Source organism: Petromyzon marinus, chromosome 10, assembly GCF_048934315.1.
Source record: "Petromyzon marinus isolate PM22_M1 ecotype Great Lakes invasive population chromosome 10, UKy_Petmar_22M1.pri1.0, whole genome shotgun sequence".
NCBI classification, from domain to species: Eukaryota; Metazoa; Chordata; class Hyperoartia; order Petromyzontiformes; family Petromyzontidae; genus Petromyzon; species Petromyzon marinus.
The window spans coordinates 18078051-18099794 of NC_133676.1; the positions used below are offsets into that span (position 1 = coordinate 18078051).

Below are 21744 nucleotides of genomic sequence, written 5' to 3' on the forward strand. Positions count from 1 at the left end.
TCACCGAGGCTATGAAGGACGTTTCTTGTTGTGTGCTAAACAGGAGTAGCCTTATTCACAACGAGTCTTGTGCAATGCAAATAAAGGCGTTACATTTAACACGCAGGTCAATATTACTATGTGACCTAACCTAAAAATATACTTTGAATCAAAAGCATTACATTTTAAATATAATATAGGTTTTTTGGGGGGGTTAGATCCATTATATTCGCCTCCCTCCTCTTTTCCGAACATAGATGGACTCGTCCATCTGAACAAACTGTCAAATCGCTCTCCGTGGTGCTAACGTTAAAAATAACCGCCATTTTTTCAAATTTTCTTGCTATGGTTTTCACACCTGATGATGATTGCTTGTGTTGCAGTCGAAACATCGTGAGAATTTTATTGTTTTATATTTTTATTATTTCAATGTTTCCCTTCTACGTGACTTTACCGAAAGAACTAAGAATATGAATGTGTCGTTAAATCTGCCACCATGCGACACATTTATATTTACGCGATCTAACCCAAAAAAACCTATATTATGGATTATATTGTTCACGAAAGCCTACGTGTTAAACTGACATTTCATATGACTGACCACTTTAAAAAAATAGGAATGCTTATTTTTTTTGCTCGGTGTGTTTCATGGGTTGTAGAAATAAGTTGAGATCTTAACAAATCGCAGAGGCGAAAGTAAAGCTGGGAGGTAAATGATCTGGAGGTGTATGTTCTTTACGGAAACACTGTAGCTGATCCAGCACCAAAGTGACATTTCAGATTCACATTGGGAGCAAGCAGGTCTGCGTTGGATTTCCCACATTACGAATAGAGTATCATAATTGAGCATTTATCACTCATGTATACATTTGTATTCTACATCTGCATTAACAGCTCCAAAAAGTGCAATATTTCAAGCGTGTATATTTCTAAGCCCTTACATAAGCCCGTGAATGCAAATGTCGAGATCTGTCAAGTTTTAAAGAGCTGCGTTTAAGCGAGTTGATAGTGCAGTATGGTTACGGAAATTTAATGAAATTGTGAGGACAATGCGACACGGAGTGGCCATGCACTTGACCTGTCAGTTGCGCACAGCCCAGCATCTCGCATCGTCGCGTTCTCATCAGGACCACTCTGATGTTTATTCGCGCACCTCCTGCACAGAGGTCAGCGCTGTTGGCTCTGTGATGCACCTGGCTCGCGCTCTGTGCCCCGCCACCTGCTTGTGTCGTGAGGACTCGGTGGCCTGTTTTGTTTCGCGGGGTTAGATTCGGGTTTTTGCATTATGGGTGCGCAAAACTGCTGGATGGGCAATCGAACGCCGGGATGTGCATCGTAAACAGAACATTCAGCCACCAAATATCCAGAGACATACAAACCGCATACGCGTTTTTTTTTTCCCAACGACAATCACCTACCCATCATTAACAAAGACCCCAACCATGTTCCTCGCCGCCAACTTTAGTCCCCATCGCCCTTTTGGGATCGCTCTGTCACCATACTAATATCTCACTGAGAGCCGGAAGAATGCTGGCGAACAGAGTGGAATAACACGGACATCCAGAATAAACTCCTAATTCGAGACGAAAAAACGTCGAACCTCCTGGCTTTGACATTCCCTGAAGACACTGGTAGCATCATCAACCGCATCAGAACATCGACAGGCCGATGCGCGCATCTCCTTCATGAATTGAAAATGAAAGACAAAGCCACAGTAGTGCGATCATGGCCATGCACCACAAACTATGGACCATACAGTAAACGCATAGAGACGCATGGAGTTACATAGAGACTCATATAGACACACATAGAGATACATAAAGGCAAGCGACAGGAGTGTGACTGGCCATGCGACCTAAACAATTGACCCACATTATAGTAAACCACTGTAGTCTGCGCTCCTTCAACGGAGGAGGAATAGCAGCAACATTGCATGAACTCTCTTCGAAGCCCTCTTGTCATGGCCAGCAGACCTCAGACATTGGCGATTAGCAACCTGAAAATGATCACCATCTGTCACAGCCGTGCGATGTCATCGTGAACCTCGCACCTGTACCCCTCAGGAATGTGTCCACTAGTGTAGGACTTTGAGACAGATGAGATTGTTATATTGTACACCACGAGCACTGATTACTCTATCACTGCCACACTGCCTCGCCCCCCCCTCCACAATGCCTCGCCCCACCCTCTACACTGCCTCGCCCCACACTGCCTCGCCCCCCCCTCCACATTGCCCCCCCCCTCCACACTGCCTCGCCCCCCCCTCCACACTGCCTCGCCCCACCCTCCACACTGCCTCGCTCCACACTGCCTCGCCCCCCCTCCACATTGCCCCCCCCTCCACATTGCCCCCCCTCCACACTGCCTCGCCCCCCCTCCACACTGCCTCGCCCCCCCTCCACACTGCCTCACCCCCCTCCACATTGCCCCCCCCTCCACACTGCCTCGCCCCCCCTCCACACTGCCTCACATCCCCTCCACATTGCCCCCCCCTCCACACTGCCTCGCCCCCCTCTCCACAATGCCTCGCCCCCCCTCCACAATGCCTCGCCCCCCCTCCACACTGCCTCACATCCCCTCCACATTTCCTCCCCCCCTCCACAATGCCTCGCCCCCCTCTCCACAATGCCTCGCCCCCCCTCCACAATGCCTCGCCCCCCCTCCACACTGCCTCGCCCCCCCTCCACACTGCCTCGCCCCCCTCCACATTGCCCCCCCTCCACACTGCCTCGCCCCCCCTCCACACTGCCCCCCCCCTCCACACTGCCTCGCCCCCCCTCCACACTGCCTCACATCCCCTCCACATTGCCTCCCCCCCTCCACAATGCCTCGCCCCCCTCCACATTGCCCCCCCCTCCACACTGCCCCCCCCTCTACAATGCCCCCCCCCCCTCCACACTGCCTCGCCCCCCCTCCACACTGCTTGCTCCCCCACACGGCACCCCGCCTCGGCCCCGCACCCCTTCCGGTGACCTTCCGACTCCGCCAGCCCTCGCGTGTGCGACCCCGCCCGCTCTCGACCTCGCGTGACCTATCGCGCCACTGCCCGCGCACGCCCCGATCATTGGCTAATGCGTCGTGAGGGGGCGTGGCTCGCTGCCATCTCAAGCGTATATTGGCAGAGCTGGACGAGGTGGGCGGGGCGTTAGTGTAGGGGGGGGGGCAATGCTGGCCACGCCCTCTGACCGTCTACCTGGCGGAGTCCCGCGTCCGAGCTTGAGAGCGAGGTGAGCGACTCCACGGTGCGCTAGCTGCCGTCTCGCTCCCGCAGGTCACGATGTCGCTGTGCGTGTTGTGCGCCTGGCTGCTGGCACCGCTGGCACTGCTGGCGCTGCTCGTAGTGCTCGGCGTGGTGCTGCTCGCCAGGCACGGCGTGCTGCCCTTCGGCGCCTCTGCCGAGAACAACCCGTTCAAGACGGACACGCGGCGCGAGCCCGCGGCCCTGACCGTCGAGAAGGAGGCGCGGGAGAAAGTGATCCGCCAAGGTGAGGAGGTGGAGCCCCGTTCGTGGCCAGTCACACGCGGGACGGGACGCTGCTGAGCTGGGGCCGACAGGAGGGTTGCTAGGGGAGTCGGGGACCACCGGTTGCACCTGCCAGGCCTCGACAAACCTCGACACCTCCCTTGAGGGAACTCTGCTGATGTTTACCGCAGGCTCATGCTGTTGCCATTGGAGGCCGCAGTGTCGGGCCAAAGTAGTGGTGCTTGTGCGAAGTACATTGCCATGGCTGGCGCGGGCTGCCGCCTCTCACCCACTCGCTCGCTGCGCGCTATCAGCAGCTGCAGTAGCAACTTTGTTTTGTGTGTTTATGGACAGTGCGGGGTATCAACGTGTCTGTATTTACTGATATACGTGGGTTACGCATGCACACAGTGCAAATATTCTATGTACTTTGTCTAATGCATGCACCATGTGCGTATGTGGCTCGTATTAACAGTGCAGTAATTACATCTGTGGCAATGCAGTCGCATTAGAACCTTGGCAATATCGCGGTTACCCCACAGTGAGAAGACGACAATTCACGCCGGGTACCCCCTGTGTTTGTGCTCATCGCTCTGTGTTGTATCCGTCTGCTGGACTTGAATTGGTCTTTCAGCATGACCTTTACAAGGAAAAAGGTCGCGTGATATTTTTCATACTATCCAAGGTAATTTACATAACAAATACATGTAACTTTATTGTGTAATTTGACTTCAATAAATCTTGTCTCTGATATGAATCATTCCTGAATATGGCCACTAAACAAATATAGCTGCAGAGTTTTCGGGAGGTTGAAGATAGGAAAGGGGCGAGGTGTTTTCACCTTCATTCCTAACACAGGTGTAAGTGTTGTACTCCCAACAAATGTCCTGCCTGACCACCTGTTGTAATCTCGTGTGAGACCCTGTGATTAGAGCATGTATTGCCAACAATGCCAAGGGCTGACACAGACCAAGCATGGCCACCCTGAGCCACACAGCTATTTTTAGAATGGTTTCATCACGTTTAGTAACGTGGCTTACGTGACACCATTCCAGTGAGACTAAAGCTGCCTGTGAACTCTGTGCACGTACCGTACTGCCCGGATGTTGTGCCGGGTTTCCTGCCAAATGGCTACGTAGAGATGTGGCACTGGTTCACGCGTTACACTATGACCCTGATGACCAGGGATCTGGGTTCAATTCCCAGCCCGTGCATGTCATTTGGATCGTCTGCCTTTAATCTTCCAAAGACCTCCCCGAGGTGGACTCGGCTCTAAATGGGCACCTGGTGCGTTGCGCGTACGCAAATCCCGCAAAGGCGGCCTGCCGGGGTGCTGGCCACTCGCCTATCCCGGTGTGCCGTGCCGGCGATAAAGAGGTTCTTTGCTTTGGTGTACATGTCAGGATTTGTGGAGAACCGCGTGCCGAAGCAGCTGGATGCCGTGGTGGTGGGAAGTGGCATTGGAGGACTCACAACGGCGGCGCTGCTGGCCAAAGCTGGGCGTCGTGTGCTGGTGCTGGAGCAGCACACTCGTGCTGGGGGCTGCTGTCACACCTACCAGAAGAAGGGCTTTGAGTTCGATGTAGGTGAGGAATCCAAGCACAACAAGCAGCCCTTGGGATTCACTGTCTATGTTGCCTTCTGTTAAAAAAATTGCACCAGAAAATCAAAAGGCATTCCCTTCCTTCACAAATGAAAAATGAATGTCAAGCCACAGTAGTGTAATTGTAGCCATGCAACCCAAACGATAGACCATATCGTAAACCACTGTGGTCTGGGAGGTGGCAAAACGATACGAAATCTCTCCTCAAGCCCTCTCGTGGCTCGCAGACCTCAACATCAGCATTTAGCTCTTGGACACATTGCCATTTGCAAGAATAGAATACATGAGTAGTGTTGAAGGGTGCAAGTGGTGGACGTAACAAAAATGATAACTAAAACTCTACAGTTTAACACGTAGGCTTTCGCGACCATTATCCATAATCCAGGTTTTTTGGGTTAGACTGTGTAAATATATAATTTCTATAAATAAATATATAATTCGATATTTATGCAATCTAACCCACAATGAGAAGTACCAGAATCACATTTCAAATGGGAAATTTCCAAATTAAAAAAAATGCTTTATTTGGCAAAGTAATGCAAACGTTTCATTCAATAAGATATAATTCTAATACATTATTTCAAACACATATCTTTCAACTCAAACCTTTTATCCCATTCGAAACAGGCAAGAGAACTGTCGTCGTATCTGTCCACTGTCCATTAATGCAATAGCTTTATGCTCTACTGCTTTTACCTGAGACCAATCGTAATCATATTTCAGCACTAAATCATTTACCAATTGTAAGCACAACCCAAATCATGTGGCGTTGTGCAACTCCCCTGTGGTATTGTGCAGTCACAATCGTGGTGTACTGTTACATTGCCTTTCTGAAGAATCAACATTTGGCGATTACCCCAACTTGGGACTGGTTGTCATCTGCACAGGGAACGTGGGCTTCACCTGTTTGGTCCGGTAGAAGTTCATGAGAAGGTTCCTGCCGCTCGACCTTTCCCCTACAGGGCATTCTGGCTATAAATAATTGGGGGCGGATATTAACGTTTTCTTTGTGGGATTGGCTGTGTGGCTATTAGGCCTTGTCTTAGAGTATGTATTTTCCGAAATACTTTGTTTTTCCTTTGTGACGATGTTCTTTGTGTGTGTGCATGGCGATTTGTTCACGACAGGGATACATTACATTGGGGAGATGCACAACAACTCCGTGTCTCGTACACTCATTGACCAGCTGACGGACGGGCAACTGCAGTGGGTGGAGTTGGACAATCCGTTCGACACGGTGGTGTTCGGAGACCCCGCTGCCCCGCGCCTCGTCGTGCCTCTCTACAGTGGGAGGCGCCGCTTCTGGGACGAGCTCCACGCCGCCTTCCCCAAGGATACAAAAGCAATTGACAAGTTCCACTCCCTCCTGCAGGTACAGCTGGTAGCTGACCAGGGACACTGGTCTACTCGTCAACAACCACTTTCGATATATCAATCGACACACATGAGAAATATATCAATGGCTGTATATGGTGGTCATGTAATGATTCACCCATTGTAATTCTCTGGCAAGTCATCATTAGAGGTCAGCATTCCATTCAAGAGTTGATATATTTTTAACTCGTTTGTACTATGTAATTTGTATTGTCTCACTTTCATTGTCTTGTCTGTTCTGTCTTTTTTCTTTTAAATGTGCATTAAGATATACATTTTATACAAATTTTCATAGACTGTAAACAATTCTTACACACGTGACTTCATCCTTGCATTGTGTATAATATTTTATTTTAATTTCTGAATTCACAAATTCCTAGTGTATGGTGACACTTGGATGACACTCGGAAAAGATATTAAATATTTTCCATGGCAGTAACCTGTTGTCTGATGTAAAATTGTCATCTCCATGTGGTATTCCAACTCAGTCCTGTAACCCCATTGGCTGTAGATGTGTGGGGTAATTATGATGGTGATGAGGTTGATAGTGATAGATATAATAATGTGATGGTAGTGAGAGTAATAATTATGGTGAAGATAGAGATATTAGTAAAGATATGGTTGTGATAATGGGGTTTTGATGATGTGGAAAAGCAAAGATTGATAACAAAAAAGGCACTGTAACATTTTTCAACGTTACCTTTTGATTCATAATAAAGGTTTTTGGATCTAACCCAACAACCTTCGTTATTAATTATCATTGTCACGAAAGCCTACGTGTTAAACGGATTACCTTTTGATCTTGATAATACCACTATAAAAAAGTGTGCCATTTTGAATATTAAAGTGAGCTATATTATTCTGAGAAAAAAAAAGTTTAAGTAAAAATTAGAAATGTGTATTGTTGGGGTCTTTCGGTAAAGCCACGTAGATAGAAAAAATAATAAAAATATACGGTAGTGATATTTTTAGTTTTTTTATCTACGTGGCTTTACTGAAAGACCCAAAGAATATGAATTCCTGCAGTCACGAAAGCTTTAAGTCAAGATTTAGAAATGTGTATTATTTAAAAACTAGGTTGTGGTCAAGTAAATCCTTACGATCCACTCACACAGCATGCGGTGGGCCTTCATCCAGCAGTGGATTTAAGCACCAAAAAAACTACAATACTAATGTAATGAGAACCGTGTGTATATGTCCGTACGTAATAGATGTGTGTGTAGTGCACGTGTGTTTTACCGTCAAAAGTATTATTGAAAAGTATTATTGTAGAGTACTATAAAAAGAAAGCGAACGGCTTTGCTGTACTTGAGGACTTTCAATAAGTCGAATAAGAGCGGCTTAACGCGGCTTTCACTTAAGACTTTCACTCTACATACGTTTTTTGATGATCCCGCGATGTAACTTTAATGTGAATGAATGAAAATTCTCCTGTTTTGATTTGTACTAAGTGCCTCGGTGAATGTGTATGCTCTGACTTCAACGTAACTATTTCTGTAGCAGTTACAAGCGAATGCCTTAATTTAGCTATTTCAATGCTAAATTCTATGCTAATTCCTTTTAACAATGGGTGCCTCTGCGGATGTGTATGCTTTAACTTTTAACATAGCTATTTCTGTGACCAGTCACAAGTTAATCATTCAGCCTTTTCAATGCTAAATTGTATGCTAATTCCTTCGTCAAGGCTCTTTGTTCCTCTCACACAGCTTAAAAGCCGTGATCTGAACGTGGCTCTCTCACTCCAGCGCTGTCCTACCAGACAGTCTCGCTCCCTTCACCTGATGAAGGCCGCTTGTGTTGTGGCCGAAACGTCGTGAGAATATTATTGTGTTATTTTATTTTATCAATTTATTATTTTATTCTCATCCTACGTGACTTTACCGAAAGAACCAAAGAAGAATGAAAATGTATTTAAACTTTAGTTGTGATATTTACATTCACTTCTAAGAGCTATGACTAATTAATCACTGAAAGAACTGTTAGGATTATTTGCAAGGTGTTATCTTAAGGGGTTTTAGGAAGTGTTGGGGGGGGTCCCCCTCAGCCCCCACCCCTGGGGGCTCTGGGGTGTCAACCTCCGGTCAGGGTGGGGGAGGCTCTTATCTTAAGGGGTCTTACGGAGGGGGGGGGTCTCCCTCAGCCCCCACCCCTGAAGGCCCGTGAGCATGGTGGCAGATCAGCTGCCCACAGCGCCTTATTACAGTGCAACATCACATGGGGGGTGTACATGTTTGTGAGGGGTGCACCTCTGGTTGGCTGCTTGCTCACGGTCACGTGACGCACTTCAGCCAATCCATGCCGCGTTAATCACACAATGACAGAGTAAGAATTACAGAGTGACAGAATGACAGACCTGGGTGTTTATATATATTTATTTTTTATATTGACTACAAAGAGGAATACTCTTTGGGTCTTTCGGTAAAGTCACGTAGATAGAAAAATTATAAGAAAAATCGCAACGTTTCGATCGCAACACAAGCAATCGTCTTCATGTGAAAAAATACAGCAGGCAGACTTCTGAGGCAGGAAGAAATATAGTAGTAACATATCCTCTTAACCAGCATTCTGTTGTATAATGTCATAGCGCCTGTGTTATGGGCCACGTTGCACATGCATGCGTTGGACTGGTTGGACTGCTCTGCTTGTGCAGGAGGTGCGCAAGGGGTTGCTCTATTCGCCGCTGCTGAAGTTGCTGCCTCTGTGGCTGTCCAAGCTGCTCATTCGCAGTGGCATCATCGACCGGTTGACCTCCTACTTCCGTCTGGCTTCGCGTAGCCTCTCCTGTGTGCTCGCCGAGATTACCGACAACGCAGACCTTCGCGCCGTCATGGCCTACAACTTTGGGGACTATGGTACGTAGCATGCGTTGTGCAGTCTTTGTGCAGCACGTCGCGTGATTCGCCGATTCTTCACACAGTATGTGGTGTGGATTTTTCATTGACCCTGCATCGTAGATTTTTCACGTCCTATGTGTCGTGGATTCTTTACAACTCACTGTTCGGCGTACGGGTAGAGCGCACAGATTGCGCTTTTTTTTACACGCTTTTTATTAACTCACTCTATCTGTTGTTGTATCCTCAAATATTGTAACTCAATTTTAACCCACTTCCCAATGTGGTATCGACTGCAAACTTGGTATACTTATGTCATACTGATGACAATACTATATTCTATCATAAAAAATAAATATTTTTAAACATTCTTTTTTATATGTTATGTTTCGACTTGGGTCTAATTGTCCACGGTCAACTGACGTTGGCTGTAATTGACCACGGTCCCTTACGTTATGGCAAGCTTCGGGGCCACTTCCTGGAGTCGTGGAGTTCTGCCATTACTAGTACATTTCTTAAAAGCGTGTTTTTAAAAAAGTTTTTTTTTAATATTACTTATTTCTTATTTCAATCGAGTCCACAGCCCTGCGTTTTTTACTTTGGATCCTGTCTTGAATACGAATAAACGTCGGCCGTGGCTTTCATTTTTGAGTAATTTAAGAAATTTTGTTTATCTGTATCTTAATGTACTCCATAACTAGAGTATTGAGTGCTATTTGGCACCAAACAGCAGATAATAACATTAAGTTGAGCCTTCTGGAAAAATGAGATCATTAGCGACAATGTATTTGTTACCATGTGTGGATTTATGCTTTTTCTGGGTGTTGGTATATGCTTCCTGTCGATCTTGTCGATGTGTCTCTCTATGGCTTTGTCTATCTGTTTGTTCCGCTGTCTCAATACTTTCTTTGTCAGTACCTGTCTGTCTGATTTATGACTTTCCTGGTGTCCCTGTGTTTATGCGTCCTGCATGTGGATCTCTACCCAGCCCTTTATTTCCCCTCTCTTTTTCCTTGGCCCTGTCACTTCACATTTCTAGCTGACATCTCACCCATTTCTGCCTCGACCATCACACCTCCTAGCCCAGCTTATGAATGTTTTTTTAATGCATTGTAAAAATGCAACATGTAATGGAAATCACATTTGTTATGCTTGATATAATGTGGAACAAAATATACAGTGGGTCATAAATACTGTGATACTATTTGTAACCTTAAATTTTTATTTAAAACTTTCGTGACTGCAGGAATTCATATTCTTTGGTTCTTTCGGTAAAGTCACGTAGATAGAAAATAATAAAAATAATAAAAATAACAATTAATAGAAACCAAAAACTCACGACGTTTCGATCGCAACACCCCAATGGGTTCTCCCTTATCGCTGGTTGTAGCCAACATGTTCATGGAAAAATTTGAGACGGACGCCATCCAGGCATCCACTCTATGCCCGTCCTTGTGGAAGAGGTACGTGGATGACACGTTTGTCATCTGGCCACATGGTCAACCGGCTCTGAAACAATTCCTCAACCACATCAATTCCATTCACCCAGCCATAAAATTTACCATGGAGGTAGAAAAGAATGGCATGCTACCTTTCTTGGATGTCTTAATCAAAAAGAGACCAGATGGTTCAATGAGCCAATCTGTCTACAGGAAAGTAACCCATACTGACGCCTACCTAAAACCTGACTCCTACCACCATCCATCCCAGAAGAATTCCCTCATCAAAATGCTACACCATAGAGCTCAATGTATCTCCGACAATGAACACCTAACCAGTGAGCTGAAACACGTACACCAAGCTCTCAAGGCGAATGGATATTCTGACTACACAATCCGCAAAGCCATCACCCCAACCGTGAGGAAGGAGCCATCTGAAGATCCAATCAAGACCATCACCTTGCCATACATAGCAGGGGTAACCAAAAATCTTTCCAAAATCATGAACAAACACAAGATCCAGCTCCGATTTAACACAGTACATAAAATTCGTGATCTGATCCCATCTGTGAAGGACAAGATTCCTGACATGTAATATCTGCGGCAGCAGTTACATTGGGGAAACTAAGCGACATGCCTCGGACCATGTTCGTGAACATAAGGCAGATTTGAAACACGGTAGGACAAATACTCCTGCCGTAGCTGATCATTATTTAAATGTGGCTGGCTTAAACGATATTGATTTCTCTAAAACGATGGTACTTTGCAAGCCTACTGGCTTCGTTCATGAAGCCATCCACATATATAGACACAGACATAATTTCAACCAAGAAGACGGTTATAAACTCAGCAATCATTGGAAAGATGTCATCAACCACTTTGGGTCATGACTTGATTTGTAATTTCTTGTCAACCTCCACCGTCAACAGTGTGGATGTGTAGAGTGAGGTGCAATGCCCCCCATCTCTACCCCCTCTCTCCCCCTATCTCTACCCCCTCTCGTCCCCTATTTCTTCCCCCATCTTTCCCTATATCTACCCCTTCTCCCCCCCCATCTCCCCCCTTCTCTCTACCCCTTTCTCTCTCCCCCCCATCTCTCTCCCCCCCCATCTCTCTCCCCCGTTCTCTCTCCCCCTATCCCTACCCCCTCTCTTCCCCCCCATATCTCTACCTCCTCTCTCTCTCCCTATCACTACCCCTTTTCTCCCCCTAATCTCTCCCTCCCTCTCTCCCCTATCTCTGCCCCCTGTCTCTCCCCCCCCCCCCGTCTAGCCCCCTCTCTCTCCACCTATCTCTGCCTCTTCTCTCTCCCTATCTCTTCCCCTATCTGTGCCCCTTCTCTATCCCTCAAGCTCTGCCCCCTCTCTCTCCCCCTTTTCCTTCCCCTGCATTAGCATTGGCTGCCCCACCCATGCTGCTGACACACTTGGACTGCGCCGCTCAGGGCTGGCTCCACGGCTTTTGTGCCCCGCCCACTCACAGCTTTGGCTCGTCCATTCATGCTGACCCGCAGCACTTGTCCCCACTCCTTCTGACACTTGGACTGCGCCCATTTCAAGCCTTATAAACAGTTGCAGTTGGAGGCTTGCCCCCTGATTCCCTCAGCCTGATGATGACCGCTTGTGTTGCGATCGAAACGTCGTGAGTTTTTTTAATTATTTAGTATTTATTATTATTTTCTATCTACGTGACTTTACTGAAAGAACCAAAGAATATGAATATTTGTAACCTTATTTTGAAAGGAAATGTACTTACTATTTTTTCTACATATGAATAAGCTCCACATGTTTTACTCTAATGGAAAATTTATATTACCATCGATTTAATTTAAAGACCCATACAATACATAGAATATTCACCACCCATGTTTGTACAGCATTAACATAATTAGATTACCCTTTTGAACTATTCAAGTAAAATTGTGTATAGATGTATACTCTTTTGGTCTTTTGTGACTTTACCGAAAGACACAAATAATTCCTGCAGTCACGAAAGCTCTAAGTCAAGATTTATTGACGTATAATTTCAGACTTTAAGCAATAGAATTTCAGGGCAAACAGAGCATACTGATAGTATTGTATGAAAACTAATGAGCAAAAAATGTATACTTAAGGAACATTTCCAGAAACATTACATGATTCAAGTTATTATATTTTGTTATTTTGTAAGTCAATGTTAATAGCAATTGAAGTAGAATAGCAGTTTCTGATATTTTATTTGAAGTTAAAGTTACTCTTGTTTACAATGCTAGTTTAATTTAAATTACTGTTATATTATCGAATCATATGCACACTACTCAATACATGTAGCTTGAATGTTCAATTCAGTTTTAACAGATGATAGCACGGTTGGCTACATCCGGTAGAAAAGAAGTTCAACATACAAAATGTTCGTAAATGCTGTTAAGATGATTCTCATCGTCTGCCCTCTAGGTTGCCCTCCCAAGGACACAAGCTTCGTGATGCAGGCGGTCCTCATCAACCACTTTGTGCAGGGCAGCTGGTACCCGGTGGGGGGCGCCAGCGAAATCGCCATGCACATCATCCCCGTGATCCAGCGCGCGGGAGGCGCCGTGCTGGTGCGTGCCCCCGTCTCGCGCATCCTGCTCGACTCGGACGGCCGTGCCTGTGGTGCGTCTGCGCACCGTGACGATGGGAAGCTTCGTGGCTCGGTTTTCTGAGAACGTGCCCCCGAGACATTTAAGGCCTCCTATTCTTCAGAATCAGAATATTTATTTATACTGGAGGAATCCGATGAGCTGTAAAGCTCTTTTTCACAGATGTCCAGTAGGGGCAGGTCAGAATGTTACAACAAACCATACAAAAACACGATAGGAGTGCAAGGTAGAGGAAATGTCAACACATCACTTGCAAAAAAACTAAACAATGTTTTATCTTATAAGGGAAAGCCCACTGAGCTTTGTCACGGCTCGGCTCTGGCTCAAGTGAGTCGGTTCAAAGCCGTGCTTCACTTCAGTCTGCTCTGAGCACAGTTCCTGCCACGCTTGGGATTTGCATGAGCTCTCAGCCAAGCCATGGTTGAAACCAACGGAGCGGCTCACGCTTGCACTCAATTCTGGGCTCAAGCATGGACTGAACTATGTTAGGGGCCTAGGTGGAACTGAGCCGTGACTAAGTTTACAGTAAAAAATATGCCGATGACAAAATCACCTGGAATCCGCCCAATATCATCAGACATCGGAAGCTAACCTGCATTAAGCCTGGGTAGTGCTTGTATGGGTGACCACCATGCATAAAACAGGTGTCGTAGGTTTCTGCAGTGCTACGATGCGAGGATTGGCAGTGCAGAACAATCCAATGTGCTCTACAATGCTCAAGCGTTTGTAATCCCTATCTTCATCAACGCACACCATTACAGTGAAATACAGCTATCCTTAAATTTACGAATGTTTGATTTACAAAATTTCGCATTCACGCAATTGACATGGACACTTTTCGATTAACGAAATGTAATTTCCACGTGAACGAAAATGAACACGGCATGTACCATGAGCTCAAACACGAAGCACCCGAGAGGCTACGTCGTTATCTATCAGCGTCACGGTGTCCCTGCAGTGCCACAGTGACGCCTCCACATCGCCTTTCTAGTCATTACAAGATGCAGCTCTTTTGCTGAGTTTGCTGAAAAGGTTAACAATTTTCGTTTTTAATTCATTATTATTCAATCATTTGTATATGTATGTTCTTTATTATTTTTGTATTATAAACAGTGATGTAGGTGTATATTATTAGGTTAGGAGCAGAGTTAGAATGACTGTCTAAAATACATCCCTAATTGTTAGTCTTGAATTGAGGGGAAAAGCCGTTCCGATTTAGGAAATTTTGTTGTACGTATGTTTTTTGAAGAACACATTTATTTTATAATTGGAAGCATAGCTGTATAGCCAAATACTCCCCATAACCCGCACGGTGTGGGAGGCTCTAATTCAGAAGTGGAGTGACAAAAAATTCCATTAATCTACAAGCAAAATAGGAACTCAAATAATTAACCACATTCCTCCGGAGGTTCTAAAGCCATGTGACTTTAATTATTGTAAAATGTTGCAACACAATATCTACCCTCGCCTCGCGCAAATACTCTGGAGATTTATCGCGGCTGTATCTAACACAGTTTATCTTATTTACATACCTGCTCTAAACTGTTTAATCATGCATAAACATGTGGCTTGTGATGGACAGATTTTTAAATTTGAGCCATTGTGCTTGGCTTGTCTTGTTTAAGTTCGGGAACAATCTACTGGCATGACCGACTGATACACGACAAAGTACCACTGCTGCACAGTGCTGCGTTACTGGTGCCCTTGTAAATGTTTTGTCACCCCCCTGTGTGCTGGCAGGAGTGATGGTGAACAAAGGAGGCGAAGAGGTGCAGGTTAATGCCCCCATGGTCATTTCGGACGCTGGCATGTTTAACACCTACGAGGTTCTGCTTTCGGAGGAGAAGCTGGCGACTGCGGGTGAGATGGCGACACACGGGGAAAGGTGTTATTGTTATTGCGCTGCTTGTGTGCCCAGGATTAGCTCACTGAGTCTCAGAAGGGTCTTGCCATATGTTTGTATTAAGCGGAACTGTTGCTATGGGTAATCCACATTTTGTTTTTATTTTCAAGTCATTGTTGGTTTGGGTCAAAACCAGTTCCATTGTATGTTTTTTTTATCTTGTGGGAATAAAGTGGAGAACCCGGAAGAAACGGATGCATAACAGGGGGAGCTCTTGAGTGAAAAACTCCTTGAGCCAACACTTTCACATGTTCCCTTCGTGTGTGCTTACATGACAAGGTCACGCGTTTGGGTTTTATGTGATCACTGAAAAAAGTGTTGTTTGCGGTTTTCTTGAATTGTAATTGGAAATATGTTGATGAGAATTGGTAAATCACCCAAAGGAATGACAATTTGTCTTGTCAGCTGAGGGGCCTTAGAGATTAATGTTTCCCGGTGGGATTTGTTCAACATTATTGAGCTCCACATGTTTCATGAATAGTCCTGTACATAACCTCTAAATACCAAGTAGCATCACTTTACAAAACCACACCTTGCGAAGAGACTTTGCGAAGTCAAAATCAGTCAAGATTTGTTAAAACACGTGATACGAGGAGACAATGATCATAAAGGTCAATTAAACCCTTGTATTTAGTGATTTAATCGCGTAAGCTGCTTTGCATTTCCACAGGAGTGGCCGCGTGATGTGTGTGTGCCCTCTCCACGCAGGAGCTCGTGAGCAGCTGAGTCGACTGCAGCACGGCCTAGGAGCCTTCACCGTCTTTGTAGGACTCGACGGAACCAAGGAACAGCTCAAACTGAAAGCCGCTAACGTGTGGCTGTTCAAGGAGAATGACCTCGATGCCAGGTGTGCATTGGGGACATGTGGGTAGTTTATTTTTCTTTTGTACGGCAGGGCAATTAGTGCCGATCTTTGTTGATGTCGAGGTTAGTTAATGGCCATGGGAGCGATTTAGCGAATGTCTGAGATGCTGCCATTGAATTAACGAAGCATCAGGCATTGCTGGGCGACGTGTCCCACAATTAGGCCTTGACAGCCATGTTCGCAACACAGGCAGCGTCTCGCCTACCACCGGTGTAAGAGGTGGTCGCACCGGCCGTGCGATATTCGGATGCGGTTCAAAGCAGACCACGGCTCTGGCTTCTCGCTTGCATTTCAACAATGTGTTTTTGTGGTTCAAATATTAACAACCTTTATCAACGGTGAGACGTATCATTTAAAACGAGCCTTGCAGAGATGTACGTATTGGTAATGATGGTGGGAGTGGTAGTGCGATCCTGTAAATCCTGACTTGTAGGCAGTGATGGTGGCTAATTTAGAAGAGATGTCATGTTTTTTTTACGTCCCTCCCGCTTTGGTACGAGATGCCAGTGGGGGGCAGTGCAGCACATGATTTGCACATCTGCGTGGTGTTTGAGAGCTCTCCCGTATCTGGCAACTTCATTTGTCTTTGGCACAGAAAAGAAAAACGTCATTAAAGAATTGACCAAACATCTCAAGCACATTTCTTCTTCAAAACCACTTTAGGAGGATCAGTGGTGCTTTGCTGGGTTAACGCTTCAACTGTTAAGGAGTTTGCTCACATTAAGGCATTGTGAGTGGGACTTGAGTGTCCCTGAGTGATGTCGCCTCTGCTCCAACTCGCGCAGCTTCAGCAGGTTCATGGCGCTCTCCAAAGAAGAGGCAGCTGAGGCGGATGTCCCCATGCTATTCATTTCCTTCCCCTCTGCCAAGGACCCCTGCTGGGAGCAGCGCTATCCTGGTAAGCACTCAGCCCCGCGTCACTGCCGGCAACACAAACAGAGCAGACTTCTCGCCACACGTTGGGTACGTGTGTAGGAGCGGGAGAGGCCGCTTCTTCGCGAGAAATGAGTCAATACTGAATCGGCAGAGATGGGTGTCATGCTTCAATGAGGCGATATGTTTTTGTTCAAAGTCGCTAGTTGATGGTTGGAACTTGGTCAACAAATGATCCAATTGAAAAAAAGTATTTGGATTTTCACTGAATTCGGATTCATAATCCTCAAGCCACGATCTATGCACTGCTTGATTAAGACCTCCCCATGTCATTGCCATTAGTTGTTTCACAGTAAAAGTCCATACACTCATCTTTCCATGCTTCTTTGCATTTAAAAGGAACCTTGCAGAGATGTATGTATTGGTATTGGTGGTGGGAGCGGTAGTGTCGCGGCTAGCGCGCTGCACTACAAACCAAGCGACCTAGGTTCAATTCCCACTCACGGCCAACACCAGTGATGATTATCTGAACCGGTCCTGGGCCTCCCCTAGGTCGACTCAGCATCAAATGAGTACCTGGTGCAGTGTGTAAAAATCGTCACTGGGTAGACAAATGCGGTTGGGCGTGGTGCTGGCCCACCCACCCCCTCGTGTACAATTACGTTCTTCATAAGTACTCGTAAACAGCACTTGCCCCAACAGTCTGCTAAAGGCTATATGGGAGATATGTCTGGTGGGAGTGGTGGTGTTAACCTGTAAATTCTGAATTGTAGGCAGGTTTGGTGGTTATTTTAGAAGAAATGTCTTTTTTTTTTTTACGTCCCTCCATGCTTTGAAATATTTTATTTGCCAGTTTTCGTTTTTCTGATCTATGCCATACTAGGGAATATACACTGATGGAACACTTTTTCCCAAGCACATTGGTATTCAATTATTTCATACTTTAGATTATTTAATCACTTTCAATCATCTTCAACTTCAGAGTAAAGCCTTGCAGTGCAGAGATAACAGCACTACACCCACTAATTGTGTCTGTTTAAGAGATGTAATTGGTGACTTAAGTATTATGTTTGGAATTACACCTAGTTTTTGTCACTTTTTACCATTTTATGTGCTTATAATTATTTTGTTTTTGTTTTAGGGCCCATTACACCGGGGCATCTCGGAGCGCTTTTGTTGCGATAAGCGCTGTACATCTCATCTTAAACATTTAAAAGTGCACCCCCAGTAGTAGCTGTCCCTCTGTGACTCAGCACCTGGCCCTGCAAACGAGCATTAGCCTGCCAGTAGGAGGCGTTAGTTGCTGTGTGTAATCTCCGTTGAGTCATTTATAACATGCTTGAAATGTGGAAACCTCTGTGCTTATTTCAGGAAAGTCCACGCTGGCCATAGTGACGTTTGCTCCCTACGAGTGGTTTGAGGAGTGGAAGGATGAGCACGTGAAGAAGAGAGGGGAGGAGTACATGACGTTCAAGATGGCCATGGCACGGCGCTTGTTGGACAGTGCCACCGACTTGTTCCCTCAGATCCGAGACAACGTGAGCTCCACCATCGGGCACTGCCGAACTCTACACCGGGACACGAAATGCTCTCTCGCTTTGCATGCCAGTTTCTTGTAACTTAATGGCTGAGACAATACACAAGTGCCTCCGTTGCATAGTCTCATACAGACGTAGCAGGGCTTGTGAGTCCCGACGGATGCTCTCCAAAATGTATTGCTCACGGCCACAGCCTACGCTTAAAATGGGATAATGGAGAATTTAAGTCCACAGTTGAGTGAATCGCCAGCCAGCAAACTTTATTTGGCAAATAAACCTCACTGAACTGGAAACTTTGGACACATCCACACGCCAGTGTTGGCAATGTATATGACGCTGTTCTCGTATTGCGCTCTGTGCAGATTGAGTACATCGAGGCAGGGAGTCCACTCTCCCATCAGCACTACATCGCATCCCCACGCGGAGAGATTTACGGCATCCACCACAACCTGCCGCGCTTCAGTGCTGAAACCACAGCAGTTCTGCGTCCGGAGACCTCTATCCCCAACCTGTATCTCACAGGTGGAAGCACAAACACACAGCAGGAAACACCGCATTCATCACTAACCAGCCGCTGGTCATTGACAGCCCTCTTGTGAATACACCGTTAGATTAGGGCCTCCTCCACACCATGTGGGTCACGGGGGACTAGTTAACCATACTTCATCACACTGGTCAATGTGGGTTGGTGAAGGGAGAGAGTATAGATGTGGGAGCATTGATGTACGGTACAGTCATGCAATGTGTTGCTTTCCCCTCTGCTGTCCAGCAGCCCATGATATGATTTAATCATGGCGGTCGCTCATCCAAGCACTAGCCAGGCTTCACTCTCTTTAGTTTCTGAGATCTGACAAAATCGGGTGCATTCCAGGTGATTTGGTCATTCGCCATCCAGCGTTAGGCATACAAATGGTGAGTTGAGCCCCAGTTATATTGCACCGCTATTGCATGCGGTTTGGCTGGACAACAAATACTATCCATTGTTTATCAATCAATAGTGTAAAAGGATATTCAAGGAACATTACTTATTTCAGGCATCGACAAAGCATAGAAATTTGGTGCAGATTAATGTCTCCCTACTAAACCATTGCCGTAGTATCCCAGCCTAGGTTCTTCTTGCCAATTGAAACGGCTCCCTCGAAGCACACCCACACTTATCTCTTATCCTGCCAGTCGTATGCTTCCGTGACATCCTCCTGTGTTCTCTGCTCTCCATGCTGCCCCACCCCAGGCCAGGATGTGTTGACCGCAGGATTTACGGGAGCAATGTTCGGAGGGCTGCTGTGCGCATGGCGTGTGCTCAACCGCAACATCTACTGGGACCTCCTGTCTCTGCGCAACAAGATCTCGCCCAGGAAGCACAGCAAGCAGGGGTAGTGCTCCATGCCTCGCTTGTGCACTGCTATTGAGGGAAATGCCTTTTACAAATGGCCCTGCTCTCTGCCTCTCTGGTGCACATACGTATGTATGCTGAACGCATTTCGCACAATTCGTAGCCAACCGTGCTAATCGGAGGTGCGGGGGAAGGACAAGAGAAGTGAGATTCTCTTCCTCATACGAGGTCACAGTGATCACCAACACGACTTGGAAATGAATGACGCATGCCTCTTCCCATTGTGAGGATAAATTGGCCTTCCTAAGCAGCAGCCAGTTAGGAAAATGCTCAGATGTTTCTACATTAATTGTCAATGCAGGATCTGGTTTACGAATGTGTTTAAATGTGCACCTTAACGCATTGCCGATCTATATATCGTCTGGGTGTATGGATATCCAGAAATGTGGTGCTGTGATTAGAGTGTGCAGCTGAAAGGGTTTGTAAATTCAAATCTAGGGTGGAGGTTAACTCATCCCATCCTCTGGGGCCACCAGTGGACATGAGCAACCCCTCATTGGTTATTGGTGCATGGAGATGACTGGACAGGTCTGGGGTGCACGAGACGACCCATGAGATTATAACTGCAATAATCCGCGTTGAAATGGGGAGGAAGGCTATATTGCAGACTCGCTAATCCGTGCTGCAGCGCCGTGGTCAGACTTATAATCCTCACAAAAAATATTTACGCTGACCCAGAGTGCCACGGAATATGGCGCAATTATGCCATGTCCGTCTCTGTTGAAGGATTTTTAGCATTTTTTACTTGATAATAAAGTAACAAAAAATGAAAAAAGCCCCGACTAAACAAATCATGTTGGCAGAGTTAGTCTATGCCACATGAACAAAAACACAATCTTATCCCTGCATTATTCCCAGGCGCGATCTCTGTCCAGCTCCACATTAGCCCCTCCCAGCGGATCGTGGTTTGTGAACCGGCAAAGCGTTTTCAATCCGGTGCCGTATCTCGCCGATCATGGGAGGAGTCGTAATCCACCAATAATCCAACTACAATTGACAGACGTTCGTATATTATTGACAGTGCACAAATTATTGTTCTTCCGTACAGACGTTAGCCTCCTCCTGGAATAAGTTGGCAGGACCTTCCTGAAAAAGAGCCTTAATTGATGCATTCCTGGATAAGAAAGTGTAATAGTAATCATTTGTGAATTTCCAAGTCAGATAAAAGCACGGGCGGGGCTTTTTGATGATAACTAGGGGTCAACTTGGATAACTCAGTTAATCGTAATAAAGCAACCAGCTATATCACGTCACCAGCTCTTCGGCCAGGTGGCTCAGCGGTAGAGTGCGCAATTTGTATTCATAAGATTACAAGTTAAAATCTTAGTTGGGGATTGACTCGGACCATCATCCCCCACCTCTTGGCTCAATAAAGTGAGTACCACTTAGTGGGTGGTTGTCCAATGAATCGTGATCAAACAGGAAATCTATAATTCTTACAATGCAATTGAGTTTTTACTAATGATTGGTTTTACTGTCTAGCTTTTTAATATTTGTCAGATGTTGTCATGAATTTTCCACACACACACAAATAAAAACGATTTGAAAATCTGCATTTTGTATCTTGTTGGCGAGGTGGGATAGTGCTCATGCGTAAACAAAACTTCCGTAAAGTATAGGGAACAAAGCTTTTCGAAAAAGCCAAGCAGACATCAATGCCTTTGCACTTGACCTCCTGCTGCACCTCTCAGCTGTTGCGGGTCAACACCTGACCTCCAAGGATAGCTCACAAGTATCCCAATGTCTGGGTTGCTGCACACGTGCCGTACCTATCACAACCTCATTGCTACTATATTTACAATGCTTGCCACATTTTATTCCCAACTTGCAAATTTGGTTACCAAATCTTGAAATGACATTCCCTTC

At 45.9% G+C, this 21744-nt stretch overlaps 1 protein-coding gene across 1 annotated transcript; it reads left to right on the top strand.

The window, feature by feature from the left end:
• Positions 1-3125: 3125 nt before the first annotated feature.
• Positions 3126-21431, top strand: RETSAT (retinol saturase). Its single transcript, XM_032950995.2, has 11 exons — positions 3126-3464; positions 4846-5028; positions 6173-6417; positions 9070-9271; positions 13122-13319; positions 15047-15166; positions 15918-16056; positions 16860-16972; positions 18319-18485; positions 18848-19007; positions 19717-21431. The coding sequence occupies exons 1-11, from the start codon at positions 3257-3259 to the stop codon at positions 19860-19862; spliced, it is 1881 nt and encodes a 626-aa protein (XP_032806886.1). The 5' UTR covers positions 3126-3256; the 3' UTR covers positions 19863-21431.
• Positions 21432-21744: the final 313 nt, after the last annotated feature.